Raw genomic sequence first — 22,113 nt, 5'->3', positions numbered from 1 at the left:
TACAGGACAGAAAGAGGAATGTGGAAATAAGCATTATCATACAACTGGGTATTCTGGGAGCACCTTCTCCAAGCAAGCTGTTGAATTCACCTGTGGGGTTTGACAGTCCACACTCTGGAAATGGAGAGCTCTGGATGGATGCATTGTGCATGGAGTCAGCTCTGACGTGGAGCAGACTTGTTCTCTTGCCTAATCTTTTTCCCTCCAGGGCAATTCAGGCTTTAGTCTATTTTGTGAAACACCTGAACAGCATCTCCATCACCTCTCTAGAGAGAGTTCTATTTTTTTACTTAATGGTTGCTCTTCAGATTCTTGATGTAGCCTTTAACCCTGAATTCCCAAAGTATTTCCTGTGATGATGTTGTCAAAGCAGCTTCTAGTTACCCTGGCAAAATTACAAAAATGTTAGGGTTGACTGTTTCAAGTTTCTCTTTTGACACAGACAATATATTTTCCTTCCTTAGGTTCCTTCAATTACTTCTAATTAATCCCTAATGTATGATACCATATTTTCACTTCTCTGATTTTCACATCCTGCAGATATTTGTGGACTGTGGTTACGTCCCTCTTCTGCATCCTTTTAATTACCCCATTTCCAAGCCAAGCTTTGTATGCTTTTCTCACTTAATTGTTCTTTTAGAAAGATACTAGTTTTTTTTATTCCCCTCCTCTTCCCCTCTGACAGTTACAAAATCTTTGCTGGAAAGCTGAAAAAACAAAAGAAATGCAGTATTTCTGGTAGAGTTCAACAGGTGTAACTTAAACCAGGTATCTATAGTTGCTGAAGCCTATTTTCAATTTTCTTAGTGGATAACTGACTTCTCAAAATGTCACGTGCTCACTACTTGTCAGGTCTATAGGAATTGCTCAATATAAGACAATTCTGAGTGTCAGATATTTTTGTGGCTAAAACAGGGCTTTAGGATTCATCTTTAGGTGCCAGATTTTTTTAATCTAAAACCTTAGCACCTCTTTCTGCAGCTGATTTGGAATATATCTGTTAATAGTATGTTACCATGATAGGAATATGCAGCCAACAGTATTGCTAAATCTTTTTTTTGGTTATTTAAAATAACCCTTTTTTTTTGTGAAGTTTGCGTTTCCCAGAGTGGTGAGGGCAGAATTAGCAGGAAACAAGTTAGTGTGATCTCTGCTGGAGAACTACAGTCAGTTCAGTATTATGTTCATATGCTTTCAGGAGAAGAAATTGGTGAATAATCACTCCCAGTAAATAATTACAGTGCATTTGTGCTTTCACAGTTAATGAAGAAAACAGTGTAGTTTTCAGAGTTTCCCTAATACTATGTGAACAACATAGTGTTTGATGTATCGAAATGTTGTGTTTTGTTACCAGTGTTTGGTAAATGGCATAGTTCCTCTCTTCATGAGTTTCTCTGGAGGGAATCACATAACTGCAGTACCTTTGGCCTGTGCAGGGTTTTGTGTGAGAAGATGACAGACAAGAACTGGTGTGTCAGATTCACACTGTCAACCAAAGGGGACTGGGTTTACACACTTCTCCAGATGCTCAGTCTTACTAATGCCTTCATTAGGCTGTTCTCTATGGCTTTGGTGCACAGCTCCAGATGAGCCCTAATTAGCAGGGGATGGACCTTTTCCTTCTGAGCAGCGATTTTTCTGTGTGAATATTCAGTCCCTGTAGTTTGGCAATCTCCCCAAATAGTGCAGTAGGGTTACATTGGAAAGCACATCCTGTGATATCCCACTGGGCTGGTGCTGCTCACTTGGAGTGAGCCTGCAGCATTGTAAGAACCAGGTTACTTACTATGATTCCACAGGTGCTTAGTAACAACCCTGCTTTACCACAGCAGTGTTAAACTGGAAAAAATCCCTGCTGGGTGCCCTGGAGCAGCTGAAAGACCTGGAAGGAAGTGCTGGTAATCTGAGGTCAGCATTTGCTCGATTCCCAGCACAGGTGTGCTGTGCTGTAAGGTCTTCATGAGCCTCCCGGGGCTCCTGGCAGGCTGGGAGCTGCAAAGGGCTGGCAGTAACTCCTCCCCTCTCCTGCAGAATCCTGCGGAACTGCCATGACGATGCCTCCAGGTTCACATCCCTTCTGGCAAAGCCTGGCTGTGACTGCCTACAACAGGAGGACTTCATCCCTCTGCTCCAGGTACTGCCACATCTCCACAGCGATGTCGGCACAGAGCTGTGTTCGCTTGGCACTTTCTTTAGTTCCATGGCATTAAATGTTTACCAAGAACAAGCAGACCTTTGGTTTGAACAGCACGTGGGTGGGGTTCATTTTGAGTGAAATAGAAATAAGCTTTTTAAGTGCTTAAGTGCCAAACCAGCTGCAAATCCTGCTAAAGGCGCTGAAGACTGGTCTCTTGTCAGGATTCATATTTATCAATGCCTGGTAACCAGGCTGGAATTTGCCCCATTTCTCTATGTGGATATTGGGGGAAAATGCTTATTGCTGTTGATAGTCAAGCACAACATAAAAGCTTATTAGAAAAGTTGTAAAAGTTGCTTGGCAAGACAGTTATAATTGGATTTTTCTAGCCAGACTACCAGATACAGTATCAGATGGAAGTCTTGGCAAAATTTCTGCAGTTGCAATTGTTCTATATATGTCTCTAAATCTGCTAGTGCATAAATATCACTGCTGATTTTTTTTTCCTAATATTCAGGCTAAATCTGCACATCCTCATTTCATGTATCTTTCCCTTTCATTAATTTTTAACAAAGTATAGTTGTTTTAATTATTTGTGGCCATTTAGGCAGGCTCTGGATAGCTTTAGGGCTTCTCTATAGTGTCTATAAATCACATCCATCTGTTCCTCTGATCAACTGTTGTACTTTTTCTGATCTTTTCCACACATCCCTAGATTTCTCACACTGTGTTGCCCTCTGGGTAAAACCTCTGTGGAGATGCTGCTTTGGGGCAAGATTTTGTGTCTGCGCTGGCTGTTTCTGTCTCTCAAACAGAACTGGGGCTGTGATGGGTAAATTTTCTCACGTTGCTCTTTTTCTCTTCTCTACGGGGCACGCTGCCTTTCCTGGTGGATTGCAGTTCTGCTCTTAAACTCCTCGTGCAATCCAAGGCGTGTACAGTCCTGTCTGTCAGTCACAGATCAGCAAAATTACCCTGATTTACGCCACCATCTGAGACATCCTGTTACACTGCCCAAAATTTGGGCATATCACACCCCTTAGGGCACCATGGCATGGAACAGGCACACCACAACTTGGAACACCTTTAAAGGGTAGAGTCAGACATGGAGAAATTACACAGGTGTTGATTCATACAGGATCTGAACTGATTCATTCAGGATCTGAGCAGTTTCTCCATGGATTTGATCATGCAGATTTGGCACTGTGAGCCAGCGTTTGACTTACAAAAACTGGTCTTGAGAAATAGGCATCTCCACAGGTAGTCCAAGTGAATTTTGGAAAAGCACTAATCATATCTGTAAGCATTCTGAGGCTCACAGAGCTTTCATTGGACATAGGAGACTTTCTCAAGGAATGTTTATCTCTGACACCTAGTTCTAACAAATGTTAATATCTTCAATGAATGGAGAAAAACAAAAATCTTGAAGAGGAGATAGTTGCATGGTCAACTAATTAATTTTTGTCTCATTCAATGAAAATGAGTTTTCATCTACTCACTAACTCTCTTCCTTTGTGTTTTTCTGTCCTTAAGTAAATCAAACTGGCCCACCAGGTGCGTATTGCCCAGCAAATGCATTACATTACTATAATAGAAGGTTCACTTGATAGATTAAAAGATTTCCATTTTATCGTTAATGCTGCAAATACTTTTCTTACTCTTGAAACTATTGGTTTGTAAACCCAGTAACTTCTAAGCACTAAAAGGAGAAGAAAATCTATTCCATTTAACTTTCTCTTACCTTGCAGGATGTGGTGGAAACGCATCCTGGCCTCACGTTCCTGAAGGATGCTCCAGAGTTCCATTCCCGCTATATTACAACGGTAGGCTGCCTGTTTGATCCCCTGTGATGCCACTGCCTCCCTTTGGGATCTGTCACTGTTCCTACCCACAAATCCTTCAGTTATTTAAAAATATAGGTGTTTTTAATATTATTGACCATGAGGTATTTTAACAACTGCTTCTAAATGAAAAATAATCTGCTTGTGTGTGCAAGGGGTTATTCCAAATGTTAATAATGGTTATTTCTGGTCTTAAGCAAATCTATAAAAATATCTCTTTTGGCCTGATGAATGGAAAAGAAGTTCTTTGGTCGTTGGGAGCTGTTAAATCACCCTGAATTGTGCTGGGCTGCTGAGACATGGAAGGCTGCCTGTTCGAAGGTTTCTGTCACTGAGGCTTGGAAAATCCGTGACTGTTCCTCAGTACAAAGCACCCTTTGCCTCCAGGGATCTGCTACCCAGCCTTTCTTCTGCCAGTATGCCTGTCCAGCTCTGTCCCCAAGTTTTTGTGACTGGGTTTGTGGCTGGGGTTTGTTCAGTAGCTTTGTTCCAGCACTGCAGTCAGCACTTAGGCTGGTACTTCACCTAAGTGTGTTTGTACTCTTTTTAAGCCTTGAGCTTGACTTAGGTTGGGTGTGAATCTGGATAAAAGGTATAAATGTTGGGAAGTTTTATCTCTGCATCAGTAACAAATTCAAATAATGACGGACCTGGTGGGAGCTGTATCCCAACAGGGATCAGGGCTTAAAGTTTCTCCAGTTTCCTTGCCAGGGTCTGCCTGGGGCTGCACCACACGTGGCAGCTGGGAGGCTCCTGGCACACGCATGCTTGTTCCTTTCCTGTAAGGAGCAGATGGCACAAAGACACTTCTTCAGGGCAAACCCTGAACTGTCAAACTAATAAAAATGTATAATGAGAATCCATTCTAAATGTTTTAGATGCACTTGAATGTGACAGTGAACAGCAGTGTGTAATCAATATGTTTAGTCCCTGTGGAGCAAGACAACATAAACATTAAGCCAGAACAAGTATGGAATGGCCAGGGAATTATAGAGGCACATGAATGGGTGAGTGTGGAAAGTGCCTGTGGCACATATACCCTGGTATTTGGTGTTTCAAGTGCATGGAAGGGTGAGACTGGAAGGTTTAAGGTCACACTAAGGTTGGTTTCTGACTGCAGTGTTGCCCTGGCTGCTGACAAAAGCAATTCTCTGCATCTGTCTTTATGGGTTCCTCTTAAGTCACACACTGTTCCTGTATTTTTCAGGCAAGTAACAAATGTCTTTGTAGAGTAATCCCTCGCATGATCACCCTTGCGGCCCTTTCTGGACTCACCAGGGGCACTGCATGGTGTGGCTGAGACCAACTGTGTGAAGCTGAGCTTCCAGATAACTAAAGTGCAGGCTGCTACTAAAGGACAGCACCTTTTCCTTCCTCTCTCCTTTTGCACCACTTCCCTGGTGCCTGGGCTTGGTGCTGTGTCACCAAAGCAGTCACAGAACCAGACTTTCATAAGTACATGAAGCTCCTCAGTGCTTTTTGGTCCTGCTCGTATGTCCACTGTTCTTTCCTGCTGCAGTTGGAGCCTTTGGGCATCCCTACTGGCAGTGCTGGGACAGAGGTGGATTCCAAGGCTTGCTCCAAAGGCAGTAGGGAATGGTGCCCATAGCTGAGGGAGAGGGCTGTGGAGCAGCACACGTGACAAAGGTGAGCTGTCCTTCAGCTGTCAGGACAGCATTGCTCTGGGAATCTGTGCCAACAGCAGAATCCCCCTGGGCTGAAGCAGGGCCAACACCTGGGGAGGCTGGGCAGCCTGTGCCCATCTGGAGGGGCAACACTGGGTCCTCTGCAGATAGCAGGAGTTCCTATTGCTCACCTCTCCTTTCACAGACAGTTTTGCACATTCCTCTTTAATGTTACAAAATCCAGTATTTCCACCAGGAGGCAATGAAGGAAACAGCTTTGTCCTTGGATTTTGAGACCACTTGGATCATTTTCATTGCTTCAAGGTAGAGTGCCTTATACCTCCTTACAGAGACAGAATGCTGTATTTGCTGCCACACAAGAATTACAGTTCATGTTTGTATTACAGACAAGGGCCATAAGGACACATAGCTTTGTGATCTTAGCTGGGTACAGCATCACTTGGCTGAAATCTCCTGGAGAGTGACCTCACAGTCTAGGATGGGTAAGATGTGAATGCACATTTCAGTTCTTGTTGAAACATCAGAACCTTTTAAGGGGGTCTTTTGGACACAACAGACTGGAATTTTATCTGTATTGTATCTGTGTTATTGGCCACTGTATTACTAAATCAATTGTGTTTGTTTCAACAGAGACAACTCCTGAAGCTGGTGAAGATGATGCAGAACATCACAGAATCTCCTGTTGTGTTTGTTGTAAAGCTTTAGTGCGACTTCTACCTGAATGTTCAAACTAGGCTCAGAGTTAGCAGTGCATGCTGCTCTTGGAAGGCTGTGTGCTAAAAACAATTTAAAGATTAAAGTTTGTGGAAAAGTGCTTCAGCTTATACAGTAGCACCAATGCAAATGTGTAAGGAGACGATGGCCACAGGGATTAATAAAGGTTCCTGTTTTGTCCAGAAATGATATTGCTTTTGTTCTTCTGTGGGAAGACTGGGGAAAGGTCTGGAACTCATCCATGAATGGTTTGGGCCTGGAGGTCAATTACGTGAGGATAATGGTCAAGTGGAAAGAGGCTTCTCTTTCCAAAGGCTAATTAAGTATTTGACTCCATGATCCTTGTGCCCTCTTCCAATTCAAGATGTTCTATGGGTCTATGGTTGTGTACTGAACTCAGAAAAATTAAGCCAGTTATGGCCTAAGTGGCAAGTGTGACTTGCATGCTGCACATCATTTCAGCTGGGTAACAATGCTCTAGGATGTTTCCCAAATGCTTTTTTTGACAGCTTGGTGTTTACAACCTGGAAAAGAAAAGGAGAAGCATTGAGATTGTATAGTATGATATAATATGTACTGTGCATGGAAATTGGGCCATTATTTGAATGATAAAGCCTTCACTGGGTGAATGGACGCCATAAGAGACATGAAAAGAGATGCCTTTTTTACCTCTGAATGGCTTATTTTTACAGATAGGTGAAGAGGGACCAGATGGAACATCTTTATCAATGTGGTCTGGTGGACAAACAGTTTTTTATGAGTCACAAATGGGAATAGTTTGTTGTCTTTTACTACCCTGCAGGCAGAGGAGAAGAGCAATTACTGGTATGGGGTCCTGTTTCTGATTCTTGAGGTTGCTATTTTTGAGTCCTTGGAATGGTGTGAACACCCTGTATTTTTAAGAGCTGTTATAAACTTGTCAGGTGTGATGATGGGTGATGTGTGAGGTGAGACCACTCCAGTCTCTGAGCTCTTGTGTAAGCTGGAAGCAAAAGCCAAACAAAGTCCAGAAATAGAGACCATAATGGCAGTGGCTGCCAAAGGCATGAAAGAAGAAACAAACATTTTGCTTAAGACCAGAAAGGATCATTGTGATTACCTAATCTGACCTCTTGTGCTACACAGGCTACAGAACATTGCTCAGTGATTGCTACAGTTAATATAGATCTGTTTTTTGGTCTGTTTTTAATTAAAGTGACATCCAACTTTAAAAGGATATCCCCCTTTTAGGCCTGGAGTGAAGGGCCTGCAGTGTTACCAAAAGGCCTCATGTTCAGCTAAGTTGAATCTATAAATTCTGTCTCTCCAGGGTACGTTTGAATCCTCACATCATTCTTGTTGCTCTCAGAGTTGTGTGTGCCATTATCAATTACTGTCTCATTGTGTATCCCAAAGCAGACAGCTGGAGCAATCTCGTGCTTGGTTCTGGATCTGTTCTGGACTAAGAACCAGCACTTGTTTGATTGAGTCCAAAGATTGCCCTTCAGCAGTGGTTGCCCACTTGAAACTAGTTATGACTGAAAGTGAAATGCATCCCATTTAATCTGCTAGCTGGATCAATCTCTGTAATATCCACATTGTTCTCTAAAGTTAATTTTTGTGTTGGAATAGCATGCATTAAAGGTTACCAAAATTCTGGGGTAATATGCCAACATATCAGAAATATCAAAGGTTTGTAGTAGTTTTGGTCAACAAGATTTTAGTGCTCCTAGTCAAATTAATTCTATTCCTCCTCATGCCATTTATTTGTTGTTGTTTGCCCTGTTTTTCTTGAATGTGCTTGGTCACACATTTATGTTTTCCCCACTCTGTGATGATACTTGACAGCTGACAAGGAGCAGATTGAGAAGGGCTGTCTGCTTTTTGAGGAGCTTGGGAGTGAGCTCAGTCTCACACTGTGAGCTGTTTGCTTTTGGCTTCTGAGGGTTCTGTGCCTCTCCCCCATGATTTTTGCTCACTTTCACCAGAGGCGGATCTGGAAAGGAGGCAAATGTGGTTAACACCTGCCCAAAATAATTGCAAACAGAACCTCTCCTGCTTACTTTTAGCAGAGGCACTGGGAGCACAAGGCACTGGTAGAGTTACAATGGGATAGACATTAAGAGACATTTCATTTAAATGTCTTGCCTCCTCTGCAGGAACTAGAAGAATCAAAAGTCCATTTTTTCCCCCTAGAACCCTATTTCATTTGGCTTCTATGCAAACTATGTCCCCTTAAATGTGGAAAACTCAAAGTGAATCATCAGCACTTTGAACATATTCCCTGACATATCTGCATGCCTAAAGAGGTGAATTTAGAGCAGTGAAAATGTTTTCAGACTGGAAAGGAATAATACTGTTTAAGAAGCAAATGTTGGTCTCAGACTGTGTAGTTAATTAAGGATAGTGGTACCTACAGAAAAGATCCCAAAACAGTTTCCATAAAGAGGTCTCTTTAGGCTGAGTGAATAAACCAAGGTACTGCATATAAATTCCGAAACTGCTGTGTTTCAGGAGTTGATTTCAAGAGCACTGTTGGTATGTTGCAGGTTATACAGAGGATATTCTACACAGTCAATCGATCCTGGTCGGGGAAGATCACTCTAACAGAGCTGAGGAAAAGCAACTTCCTGCAAGTACGTGGGTTTCTGTGAGAACAGGATCCAGAGTGCAGCTGTGCTTGTTCTGTGGCCTGGATGGTGAGGGAGCTGTGCCTGGGCTGCAGGGGGGGATGAGCCAGGTGCTCAGTGCCAGGAATCTGCTGGGGCTACTGGAGGAGCTGTGTCTGAGTTGAGGTGAGAAGAGGAGGGACAGGAGTGGCCCCAGGACCCTGAGAGAAGGTCAGGTTGTGACCTGCTCCAGCTCTGAGGCCACATGGAGCAGCAGCCTGGCTTCTGGTCCAGTCAACAGGAAGGGAAACAGGACATAGCATTGCACCCATGTGAAGTGGCTCACAGGCAGCCAAGAAGAGCTGCAGGAGTGCCAGGGGTAGGAGAGCCAATTTCCTGCCTCCTAGGCAGCCCTCAGCCCACTGACAGCTGGTCAGGAACGTCTCTGCAATTGCAGGACGAGGCACCACGGGAGCTGATCTCCACAGGATAATCAGTGGAGCTTAGTTCTTGTTCCAGTGCCTGCAGTGTGTCCTTATGTCAGGATTTGGATCTCTGTCATCTGTGTATTTTGCCCAAAAGAGCACCAGGTTAAAACTGTCTCACGCTGCCCATGTCCAGCCCAACATAAAGAGCCAGAAAATCTTGAGACTGAAAGGTGAAGGACTGGCTAAAACAGAGATTTCCCTCCTGTGTTCTGTTTGCCCTTCCAGGTGTAGTGTGCTGTCTTCCTCAAACCCCTCAAGTATGAATTAATAATCTTTCTCCTTTCAGGCATCATCTCCCCTACTTGACCCCATCAGCTACTGGAAAAATGAGTGCTCTTTTGAATTGGCTTATGCCTGTCCAAGCCCTGGGATCCCTGTTCCTTCCCAACCTCTGTTACAAATAAATCTTCTCACATTATCCTGCATCTTTTTTCACTCATTTTCTCCCTTTAAACATTCTCTCAATTTTTCTCCTTCCGTAACTACTCTGCCTTTCATCTCCTGCAGCAGGGAAGTTCAACTCCTTGTTGCATGTGTAAATGGCACCTTTGAGTGTGAGCTACAAAAAAAAAAAAAAAATTGTTATGACAAAAGCTCCCTGAATGATTGTCATCTATAAAGAGAGACAGACAGACACAGTCTGGAGAGGCCAGTGAATGATGGATCAAAGGTGTTGAGACTTTGGTGTCAGCAAGTCAGAACAGTGCAGGTCTGGCAGTGCCATCCTGTTATCCCTACCAGAAACTTCACTGAACCTGGTGGATAGCAGATGTGAGAGTTTGGTTTGGAATCAGTTGGATTCCTTAGATGTGGATGTGGCTGGAAGTTGATCTTGAAATACCCGTGCCAACACATAGTACAGCATCTGTTTTTATGGTTATGGGTAGCAGGGCCACTGAGCCTGCCTGCTTGGGGACACCATTCCCTGGGACAGCTCAGGCTGTGAGGGTGTGGGAGGCCAGGCCTGCAGCTCATTGGACCCATGATTTATTAGACAAGAAGGCTTCTGGTGTCCTATGGCCTCAGCACTAAGAAGAAAAGTAGGGAGGTGGCACTGGGAAACATGCAGTGCCCTCTTGTTTCTGGGCAGGACAGGGAGGTGTAAAGTGGGAATGAAACATGGATCTTAGCACTAAATGTTTCCTAGTAAGACATGTCAACAAATGTTATGGTTGGAGATCTGTCTGAGCCTCCCAGTAAAAACAGAATGATTCCTGCAACAGCACAGGGAACTCAGTGTGATTCGTTTGGGGTCTATGCCTCCTGACTCAGTCCAGGTGTGAGTCTGGAACAAGACTTGATTTTTCCCTTCAGGAGGCAGACAGGGCTGTGTGATGTCTAAAGACATATCCCAGTTCCTGTGGAACGCTGTGGACTTGCTACTGGAAGTGTCTCTGAGAGTCTCTGGTGCAGGTCAGGATTGTTTCCCAGATCATGGATCCCAGTTGACGCAGCAGTTTGTGTTCCTGTTTCTCTGCCTCACTCTTCACTAGAGCTGAAAATGAGCAAAAACTGTTGACAGGAGTGGCAGAGATGTTTGCTAAGCAGGATGGCCAAGCCAGGTGCTCTCTAAGTGCCTGCTGAGGAAAACAGCAACCACATCTTTTGGGGAAAGGCTGTGCTTTGGATTAGTTCTCAGGGCTGTATTCACCCAGCTTCCTGAGAAATGAGCATTTCTGCTGCTGAGCTGCCTCTTCATCCAGGTTTAACTTCCCACTGTATTTGTACCCTTTCAGACTCTTGCTCTCTTGGAAGAAGAGGATGACATAAATCAGATCACAGATTACTTCTCCTATGAGCACTTTTATGTTATATACTGCAAATTCTGGGAGCTGGATACTGACCATGACCTTTACATCAGTCAGAAGGACCTGGCTAGGTACAGTGATCAAGGTATGCTGCCTGAAAATGTGGTGGGGTGAGAGCATTGCTGTGAACAGTATGTTCCTACTGAAGAATAAAGCCTGCCTTTATGTTGGTTAATTTGATGCCTCAGAAAAAGTTGTAATGTAGCCACCCATCTCTTAAATAAATGTTGATTTGGAGAAGGAGTTGTACAAGCTTAGACACAGAGAACTGCAGGACACGCTATTTTCTGCATGAGTAGCTACAGATGGAGCTTCTGTTCATGTGTGGGTCACTGCCAGGAGAACAGCCTAAAATAATGTCCTGAAACTTGTTTATTATTTACTGAGGGCTTTGCAGGAACTTGGAAGTAGGGACAAGAAGGATGAGCCCATGTGAACTTCAGAGATTGTTGAAGTGCAATCTAGTTATGCATAAGAGGAATCCAGAGTCCAGTGAAGCTTGGGGGATTTCAGCTTGCAGATGGACTCTGGGGAATATCTCTTCAGCATGGAACTTCTTTTCCAGAAGTTAAGGAAATGCTATTTGTTTTTGAAGGTTCAAGGGCCACAGATAAATTAATGGAATACAAATCCACAAAGGGCTAAAATGCCCATGTGTTCAAAGTGCAGGCATTTATGGGGAGGCCATGGGAGTTCTGGGTGAGTGTGAGAGTCACAGGACTCTAGTGTTGGCCATAGGGCTGGGTGGGTGAGGATGGAGGAGTGCCTCCCTTGGGGTGGATGATATGGGAGATTGGTCCCTGCTGGGAAGCTGCAGTGTGGAATGGAGCATTTGTTGCACAGGAGGCTCGAGAGCCCTGAGGTGCTGGGGAGCCAGGGATTAGGGGGAGAAGCCATGGGTGCAGTGCCCAGCAGCCTATGAGCTGTGCCATGGCAGCTGAGGGGTGGGGCAGGCTGGGTCTGCCTGCCCCAGTGCCAGAACTGTGCCAGGACCACAGGAGTGATGGAGAACGTGTACAAGGAGTCCAGGTGGGGCTGGGCTGCCTGGGGTAGTGAGGTCACTGTGGTGAGGTCACAGGCAAATCCTGCCCAGAACTGGTGCCTGCTGCTTGGCTTGTGCTCTGCCATAACCATCTATCCCACATATCTCTTGGCTGGCAGAGCCTTTATGCTCTTTATGCTTTAACCTTTATGCTGGTGTTTCATTGTCTTTCCTGCAGCATGGTTGCCATAGCCTGTCCTTTCCTCAAGAGTGTTTTGTAGGGATTTGATATGTCATTTTTGCTTGATAACTGAACTTCTTTTGCAGTACACACTGGGATAGTCTCCTTCTTCTATGCGACAAATTGTACTGCAGCAAAGTAGGAGTAATGTGACCATTTCCAAGGATCCAGATAACAGTTTTCCATCTTTGTGGGACAGTGTGGTGTTTGGAAGGATACAAAGGCAGACACACTGGGAGAATCGTCTTTGAGTTTTAGAAAATGCTGCTAAACAGAGGGTGTTTAGACAGGCAGTGGAGCTAGAGCCTTCTTTTAACAATGGGAAAGGGCTTTGTATAGATTCAGCATGAAGAACTGATTGTAGTTATTCCTGTGAGCTGTAGCTTCATTTTTCTCTGTGTTTTCCTTCTTTCCAGCTTTGTCAAACAGGATCATTGAGAGGATATTCAGCGGTGCTGTGGTGAGGTGAGGAATAGCATGCTGCTTGGGGGAAGAAGGGAAGGGAATTTCTGTCAGGCTGAGAAATACAAATTACTCTCAGAAATGCCCCTGATCAGAATGGTTTCCAACAGCTGGAGCTGCCTGAACATGGAGTGAGACTTCTGGGTATCTTAAGAAAACAAAATAAAAATACCATAGGATGGGGTAACTGGGCATAGCTGGAAGACATGGCACAGGGATAGATGGAGAGCACTACTTTGAAGTCTCTGAATAGGGTGTGCTGTGGGAGGGGATGTGGCAGATGAGCTTCAGCTCTGCAGTGATAAAAGGCAGCAAATGCTGTGCCTGGTGCTGCAGGGTGCAGGGAGTACAGGCTAAATAGGTGACAGTGCCCCATTTTCTCTCACTAATGATTTGAAAAGTATCTTTGATGACGTCCTGAGTATTTAAGGGCCTGGTGGTTTTTAACTTTTTATTTTTTTACTATGTTTAACAGAGGCACTGAAGTTCAAAAGGAAGGGCGCATGAGTTATGCAGATTTTGTGTGGCTCCTGATTTCAGAGGAAGACAAAAGGAGTGCTACAAGGTGAGACTGATTTCTGTGTCTTAGTAAAATCATTGAGCTGAGCAAATAAGATATGGAAACTACTGTGACCTCCCACTTTCTACAAGAGAGAGCAGCTTGGGGTCTGGAAGCTGTTAGGAAGAAAACATCTTATTGGTCATGGTTGGTCAAATCATTTGCCTTTCTTAAGCAAAAATTGTGTAGAAGCAGTTTTCTTGTGATTTTTATGTCTTGGTAGTCACCAGTGCCTTTGATCACCTCATGCCATGAGGCACTGGCTCTGAGGACACACTCCTGTGGTGAGCAGCAGTTGGGCACATCCCTTCACAGGTAGAGTAGGTGTGTAAGGAGGATTTGTGGGGAAACTTCACTGTGGCACCTTGTGAAGCTTGCCTGTGGGCTGGTTTGTACAGCCAGGGGGAGACTGCTGTGCAGGGGTGATCCAGATGTGCATGTGAGTGTTAACACCAGGAATCTTACGCACAACAAGAGAAGAAGAATCCAGAGCTGCAGGCTTGGACCCTCCAGAGGGGAGGAGGGATGCAGAGTGCAGCTGCCTGAGAGCTTTGCCTTGTGTATAAAGGAGCAAATGAGTGCATGACACAGCTGCCTTGTCACTCACCAGGGTCCCTGCAGTATCCTGGGCTCAGAGCTGGCTCTATTTGGCCAACTCTTGCTGCTGGGTCAGACAGGGACTCTCTGCCCTATGTGAGCCCCCCTTGGGCTGCAGCACAGTGAACACTGGGTACAGGTGAGACAATAATGAGCGTGGCTGTGCTGCTCACAGCCACCTGGGAGACTAACAGGAGGTGCTTGGAGTGTTGGCCTGTGCCCTGACCCTTCTCAATGGTCTTGTCCTCTCTGGGTTTATGCCAGGCTGTGACAGAAGAGCCTTGGGGGTGGGTAGAGAAAAGGTGCACTGCTGCAGTCTCTGCTGTGTGGATGTCCCAGTGCAGTGCTGCAGTGTCACTGCTCTGTTCCCAGCATCGAGTACTGGTTCCGCTGCATGGACCTGGATGGGGACGGGGTGCTGTCCATGTACGAGCTGGAATACTTCTATGAGGAGCAGTGTGAGCGCATGGAGGTGATGGGCATAGAGCCACTGCCCTTCCAGGACCTGCTGTGCCAGATGCTGGACCTCGTCAAGCCAGAGAGGGAAGGTAAGTCCTATTTAGGCAGACCTTTCAGCCCCTTTCATTTGTGGGGAATTGAGAAGGTAAAGCCACTGTGAAACCCAACTGCAGGCAGAGCCCTGTGTGAGAGCCCCAGGGCAGAAATTACTGCACCATGGTGTTGTGCATCAGGAGGTCTGAAATACTAAAACAAGAGAGCTGTGAATTAACTGCCTGGGACTGAAGCAACAATTATTGTGTGCTCCAGCTGTGGGATGTGCTGACAATCTACACTGTAAAACTGAACCATCCCCATTCACTTGCCCTCATATTTCACATGAATGTCAAAGGTCTCTAAATGTATGTGAGATTTAAGCTTAATAAACACATCCATTTATTAAATAATGTTAAAATCCTTGACTGGCTTGGGAAGGGATTTTGTGCTATTCAGGCCTACTGATGTTACAATTAAAACTTTTGTAAGAACTCAGTAACACAATCGTGGGGTTCTTTTTGTAGGAAGAGTAACCTTGCGAGACTTGAAGAGATGCAGAATGGCTCATGTGTTCTTCAACACCTTCTTCAATTTAGAGAAATACCTGGACAATGAACAGAGGGATCCCTTTGCAGTGCAAAAGGTATAAATCACCTTTATTTCTAAATAAGGAAATCTCACACTCATCTTTGGAGCGCTCCTGGATGTAGGGAGAATTCAACTGAATAAAAGAACACTTTTCACAAGTACAGCTTATTGATTGTCTCCCAGAAGCCTCTTATCTGCTCAAAGTACAGAAAAGGGGAAGGGATGCCAAAACCAGCTCGGGTTCTCTCACAGTTACTCCCATCTACTCTCCAATAGAAACTTGTGATTCCATTATTCAAGGCTTAAATACATCCTGAGACAGAACCGCCCTTTTTGTTTGTTTGTTTGTTTAAGCTGGATCATCATAAAAGCAGTCAAGTGGGACCAGGGGGATAACTTATTATCCTCATCCTGTAGTAAATGGCAGAGGGCCAGGTATTTATAGTGGTGTTATCCTGTAATCCTCTCTAAAACTTGCCCTAACTTAGTAAACTGTAGAGTCCCTAAAAAGACCAGTTACAATTAACCTTTGATGGACAGATTTGAAGCCACCAAGTTCTTCTGTCCTGTATGGAGTGCACAGACTGAGCTAGAGCACAACAAGTGTGTGGTTGTTGCATTTCTGAGGTGAAGCAGATGCAGTTTGATGGCATCTCAGTCACATGCTGAGCTTGATAGACCCTGAGAGGTATTTTTTCATAGTCCTTTATGTGCAGATGTTAAAACACTCCAAGATGGTTGTGACTTTCAGCTAAGGCAATTTTTGCCTGGCTGTTTGCATGCATTCCTTACCAGCCTAGAGGCTGACTGTGTGATCTCTTTAGGACACGGACAGCGACAGCCCCGAGCCCTCAGACTGGGACAGGTACGCGGCTGAGGAGTACGAGATCCTGGTGGCTGAAGAGTCTGGGAATGAGCAGCTCCAGGAGGGGTGAGCACGGGCCTGGCACTACCCTGGGCACTGCCCTGGGCACACAGGGCTGCCTCCAGCTGGGCTCTGATGGGGGCATGTGCTGCCACTGCCAGCAGAGTAGTGGGATGAACATTTGTACTGGACTCTGGAGCACATGAAGCCTGGGACAGCTGCTCCCTACAGCAGGAATGGAGTAGTGTTGGGGGTCAGCCACTTGGATCAGCTGCACACATTAGTGAAGAGGGAGAAAAGGCAAAGCGTATTTCTTTTGGTCACAAAAATAGAGATCAAATTACTTTTTCTGGTTTTGGCCATGTATTGATCATGCCACACTGTCATAGATTACAAACTATAGCTCTGTTACATTTATTCTACCTAGCAGAGACTGTCTTTAGTCCAACTTTATGTCTCTTAGTCTCCTCATAAGTTATACTTCAATATTTTCATTCATTTACTAAGTTGGTTGAGAGTTTTTTAAAACATTTGGTTTCTTCAATACCTATACTCAATTTTCAGCCTTCTGTAAGATTCTGGACAAACACACCAGCTATCTTTAGCCAGTGAATTTAGGCAGAGCAGTTGTTCCAGAACTTCTCTGTGGGCTAGGACTTCCCACAGATAAATAGAGACTCAGTCTAATGTTCCTTTAGATTTGTATCTGTGATGGCATCTTCTTGATGAATATTTCTTTCAACCACCCAAAGAATACTTACCCTGTGTTAATCCCACATGATTCAGGATTGCATCCAGTCTTAAGCAATATTTATAGAGCCAGTAGAGTACTGAGAAGATTGCATCATTTTCAAAACTTCCCACACTGGAAATTGCTTGGGATAACAGTAGCACCTACTAATTAGGCAGAGAGATTTGCAAAGGTATTGAGAGCTGTTCCCCTCTCTGCCTGTGCATCCAAACAGCACGAGGCTGTTCCCTCAGCCCCTCTGAGCTGCTTGGCAGCTGTAGCCCTCACAATGGAAGATGAGGTAGGGCAGGATGGAAGATGAAATTGCTGCATTCCCTGCAGCTGCTTTGCAACATCTGCTCCTCAGCACAGAAAAGAAACAGAAGGCTGCCATTAAAGCTTCATGCAGGACCATGAATTCCCAAAGTCACCAAAACCAGGGAAAGAGCGGCAGGTGATGTGAGATTTTTGAAGTTGGTCTGAAGCAGCTCTGTGTCTTCCTGCAAAGACCATGTCAGCAACCTGGCTGCTAGCTTTTGAGAGCTCCTGAAAAGCTCGGTAGTCATGGCAGCAGGATTAGATCTCGTTTGTGGAGCATAGCAACAGACCACGAAGGAAAAAAAGAAAGGAAAAAGAAAAACAAAGAGCTGCATGCCCAGACAAATTTGCCATAAAGAGCCATTGAGGTTTTGCTCATACATTATTTCTGCTGTGTTTTGAGGATGACAGAAACAGGGACTGGGGACAGAACCAAGACAATTCCTGGTGAGCTCTGGGAGAGACTGGATGACTTTTGGCTAAGTTAGCCCGCAGAACATGAAATGTGGTCTTTGTCTTATGAATACATTTGAAAACAACCATCATTGAGCAATTACAGATGCATTAGTAAGTGTGTCCCACTTCTGTGATTAGCCCTGTCCTTGCTTCTCTGGAAGGAAAGCTTCTAAAGCCAGTCAGTCTAAAGCTGCCTGAGGCATGCCCAGGAGGGAGCCCTGCTCCTGGAACATGAATCTCAAGGCAGTGGATACTCCCAGTATCCACAGATACTTCCAGGATGCTGGACTCTATTGAGAGGTGCAGTCACCAAAAATAAGTGAAGGTCTTGTCATGCTTGAGACAACAATAAAGCATCATGTTTCACTGGAAGCCTCATCTGATCTGAGCTCTTCTCAGCCACACTCTTCCTTCTGATGTGTGTGGGATTCCATGGAGAGAGGCTGTCCTGGAGAATGGACACTCATACTGCTCTCTGGAGGCAGCAGCAACAGCTGGGTCTGGCCAACACAAGCCTTTGATGCAGATACAAGCCTTGGTTTTGCAGCAAGCCAAGCCTTCCCTGCAGGGCAGCAGTGGGCACGGTTTGGTTGAGTGTCCCAGAACCCAGCCTCAGCCAGCTGATGGACATGGAAACCACTGTTGCCTTCAGGGAAAGAGATCTTTCTACGTGGGAAGGAAAAGAAGGAGGAAGAGGATCTTTTATCAGCTGCTGATGGGAAAAATCTCCCTTAAGCAACAGGGAGCCATGGCACAATGCAGACATCCTCAGAGTAGGGGGGGGGGACAGAGGCATAGGATCAGAGGATGCTGGTTTAGGCAACTTAGACCACTGTTCTTGTCTCCCTCCAGTTGTCTGGTGGCTCTGCTGCTCCATTCCCAGAACCCAGCAGTGTAAGGAAGGGAAAGGGGGAACAAGGACATCGTTGAACCACACAGAGCCAAAACGTGTTTGCCAGAAGGAAGGACAAAGAATTCCCTGGATTAATTTCCCTCCTCTGAACAACCTAGAGTTGGCACAGTTGAGTCTTAAGGAATGGGTGTTTAACCTACATGAACCCATATTTGTTTTTATGGGACTGAAGTTCTGAAACTGGCCTGGGAGGAGAGCAGGGATTGATTACCTTTAGTGCTAATCTCATTCAAAAGCATCCCGGAGATGCTCCTTAGCTATAAAGGTGGAAAGCATTTATTCCAAGATGGGAAAGGCAGACACTGTTGAGCTTTAAGGAGCAAACCAGTGCAGTGGAAAAGTAATTCACTGGGAAAGGACAGTGGGAAGTCCCTTTTTGAAGCAGACATGAGAGGGTTTAATGCAGAAGCAAAAGATGCCTGAAGAAAAATATTATAATGGAGCTCCAGCTGCTGGTGACTGTGTAATGCAGGGAAGAAGTCATGTTCCATTTCATGTTCCATTTATAGGAGAGAAAGGGACAAGACTAACAGAAGGTGGTAGAATTGGAGGAAATGGAGGTACAAAAGGAACATTCTAAGAACACCATTTAAATGGAAATACAAAGTTTTTCTCAGCTACATCACTTTAAACCAAGGAGAGATTAGAGAAGCTGAGCCACCTGCAAACATTCCGAATCCATTCCTGGGGAGGAAGGCAGGACAACACAGACCCCACAGGCACCATTGAGTCAAGAAGGGTGCAAATTGCACATATTTTGGCAACCTTGCACACGTGGTCAGAACAGGTTTGGTGCAGGATCCAGACCACACCATTGTTTCCCTCCTCCCGCTTATGCAAGAATTCAGGAGGTGGCAGAATTATGAAGCAGGTACTTTCCTTATGGAAGAGAGAGGACAGTGTTCTCCAGGAAGGCCTGGGCTGGTCTCCCCTGCACACAGGGAGTATCCTGCCTACAGCAGGACAGACCCTGACACCCTCCTAAAGGTTTGCTGTGCCTGCATATGGGTCAGCCAAGGGAAAAATGCCACAGGAGGGGGTAGACAATTCCTTCCTGGCACATCCATGCTGGGCTATCAAAGGAGTTCACCTTTTTGCAGCCCAGTTTAACACTGAACATGAGAGCCATTTCTGTGCTGGCCATTGCAGCACCTCTTCCAGCATTTCCTTTGTGAGCAACCTTGCTTTAGAGCAAAAGGAAGAATTTTAATTTCTTGGGAGCCCTGCAAAACTAGCCCACAGTATGCTGTGATTGAAGAGAAACATGTTAAAAATATAATTTATTGGGACTAGGCATGGGCTGAGAGCCATGGAACCCAACCAGAATGGGTAGTGCAGCTGGAGCTGGGAATTCCCACCAAACCTCCTTGGACCACAAATGCTCAGTCCTGGATATCAAACTGAGGGAGAGAGGAACATGAAAGCATGGCCACAATTGTTCTTCTGTGTTTGTCAAAACACATCTCAGCCAGAAGATGCTTTGGACCAGGTGTTTCTGAGCAAAGGTTCCTCTGGGGCCTGGGGCTGTGGTTGGATGACTTTATTTCTGCACTGAACTTTTGAGGATCTGGGAGCTCCTGACCATTGTTACTGAAGCTGGATTCAAATTTTCTAATGCTGAACACCCGTGAGAATTTGTTCTGGGAGCCTCAGACGAGGCTGGAGGGGAGCACAGATCCATGTCTGCTGTCAGAGTACTGATTGCTCCCTCCCTCTTCCCCATACCTCAGCAATCTCCTCGTCGAGGTTCACCTTTCGCATTCTACTGCATTTTAGCCAGCTGGCTTAGTAGCCACTGAAATAACTGCCCTGAAAACCAAAATACAACTTTTAAAGACACACCTTTTGTCTTTTCAGATCATGTGAAGAAGACTATGACACAGAAGAAGTCTTACCTCCTCCTGAAACTGGAGAGAAGTCAGACAAACTAGTTATCTCAGATCTCTGAGCATAGAGAAGTGGAAGACAGCCCATGTCTTTCAAACTGGATAGCATTCAGTCCCAAGGCACTTAGGAGTTTTCCTTAAATCTGTCATTGGAACAATGTGTTTTATTTTGTACACTGAACTTGAGACCCCTTTTTGTCTTCCTGTGTAATTACAATAAGGTAATTTCTATGAAAAGGCTTTTTACAATGTGTTATCGTGCACACTCACTGAAAATGGTGATTGCACCTTGTTTCATTTATATATAAATTGTTATGTCCCCACATGTGCAATAAATGCTAGCATCTAATGATTACCTGTAACAGCTGCATGCAATGTCCATAGTGGTCGTTTCTCAGTGAGTTGTGTCCTGTGCCACTCTGTCCCCTTGGCTTTATACCAGGAGTGACAAAAGCGCTGCCAAATTAACTTAAATGTGTGTCTAGAAATCTTTTAAAACACAGGTCACAGTGAAGTTCTTTTTTTCCTTCCTATCCTGGAAACAAAGGGGATGTGCCTGTGCATGGAGTGAGGTGCCTTTGCTTTGCCCCCAGGCTCTTACACTGCCTGCTGGACTGTGTCACTGCTGTGGATCTGGGAGCAGTTTCAGCACTACACCACTGTCACGTTCTCTAGGAATGTGAGATGGAGTTACCTGTTCTAGTCCTGTGTGCCCTCCTATGCTGATGTGCCTCTGGCCAGAGGCACATTGTCTGTGTAGATTTCTGCTTTGTAGAAGTGTTTTGCAGAGTATTTACAGCAAATACTGATCTCTGCTGTTCAGCTACTGCGTTGAGACTGCTGTGCACCAGTTCCTCTCCCCTCCCCTCCCCTCCCCTCCTTTAACCTGTAGCCAAGAGACTAAGCTGAGAAAATGAAGAAAGAAACAACCCTTTATTTTAACTAGTAAAATAAATTAGTCTGTATTACTGCCAAAATTAATTATTTCCAGGCTCAGGGAGGAAATGTTCTAACTAATGAATTCTTGCTTTAAGTGCAAAATTAAACCAACTTTCCCCCTAGAATCACAAGTGATATCTCTGCTCTGAGTACACATTGCTGCTGCATCTGTCTATCCTGGCCATCAGGTCTGTGGTTCAGCACAGGAGTGATTAGAACAAATTCTTAATTTTAGCCCTCCTAGATGCACAAGCAGGTCTGGGCCTTACCTTCTCAGCTGGGACAGGTCTGAGCCCCCCCAGCTGTGCCCAGTCTGTACTGCTGGGTTGCTGTGCATGCCCTGTATCTCCTGTTATCTCCCTCAAGCTGTGCCTCCTGCCAGAATTCCTGGGAGATGCCTGTCCCTGTTCCTGGCAGGCCCGGCTGCCCTCCCTGGAGGCAGAGCACACCCGGGCAGTGGAGAACTCCACGGGACAGGACTGGACCGCATCCCTTCGGTACCTCCAGGGGTCAGTATCCTAACGAGGAACGGGCTGATCTCTCCAGTGCAGTCTGGGCTTTTCCAGGAGCCTCTGCAGCCCAAGACCTGCCTGCCTCTGCCCAGGGGGATGTGCTGCTGCTCCCTGGGGTCAGAACTCTCCCGTGTTTGAACTCGGGAGGAGAGGAAGGTTTCAGCTGAACTGACCAGATGCATATACAGCCCTCAGGATCCTGGACTTGGTATTTGAGAAACTTCTGGATGCCTCCATTGTTAGCAAAGGCCCTGCCAGGTGACCTGCATCCCATAATAAGAGATGAAGCAGGGAGCACTCTGACCAAACCAAGACAAGCAAGCCCCTGGAATGCAGCACACACACAGT

At 45.3% G+C, this 22,113-nt stretch overlaps 1 protein-coding gene across 1 annotated transcript in view; it reads left to right on the top strand.

The window, feature by feature from the left end:
* Positions 1-20,376, top strand: part of PPP2R3A (protein phosphatase 2 regulatory subunit B''alpha) — a 36,799-nt gene extending 16,423 nt beyond the window's left edge. Inside the window, exons 4-13 of the mRNA XM_062499106.1 lie at positions 2,032-2,134; positions 3,886-3,960; positions 8,867-8,953; positions 11,151-11,307; positions 12,862-12,910; positions 13,383-13,472; positions 14,436-14,611; positions 15,083-15,201; positions 15,971-16,077; positions 20,286-20,376. Of these exons, the coding sequence (XP_062355090.1) occupies positions 2,032-2,134; positions 3,886-3,960; positions 8,867-8,953; positions 11,151-11,307; positions 12,862-12,910; positions 13,383-13,472; positions 14,436-14,611; positions 15,083-15,201; positions 15,971-16,077; positions 20,286-20,376 (1,054 nt within the window). The remainder of the gene's footprint in view (positions 1-2,031; positions 2,135-3,885; positions 3,961-8,866; positions 8,954-11,150; positions 11,308-12,861; positions 12,911-13,382; positions 13,473-14,435; positions 14,612-15,082; positions 15,202-15,970; positions 16,078-20,285) is intronic.
* Positions 20,377-22,113: the final 1,737 nt, after the last annotated feature.

Source organism: Cinclus cinclus, chromosome 10 (assembly GCF_963662255.1).
Source record: "Cinclus cinclus chromosome 10, bCinCin1.1, whole genome shotgun sequence".
In the NCBI taxonomy this organism is placed as follows: Eukaryota; Metazoa; Chordata; class Aves; order Passeriformes; family Cinclidae; genus Cinclus; species Cinclus cinclus.
The sequence above is the reverse complement of the archived record's forward strand: the minus strand, read 5'-3'. Positions and strand labels throughout refer to the sequence as shown.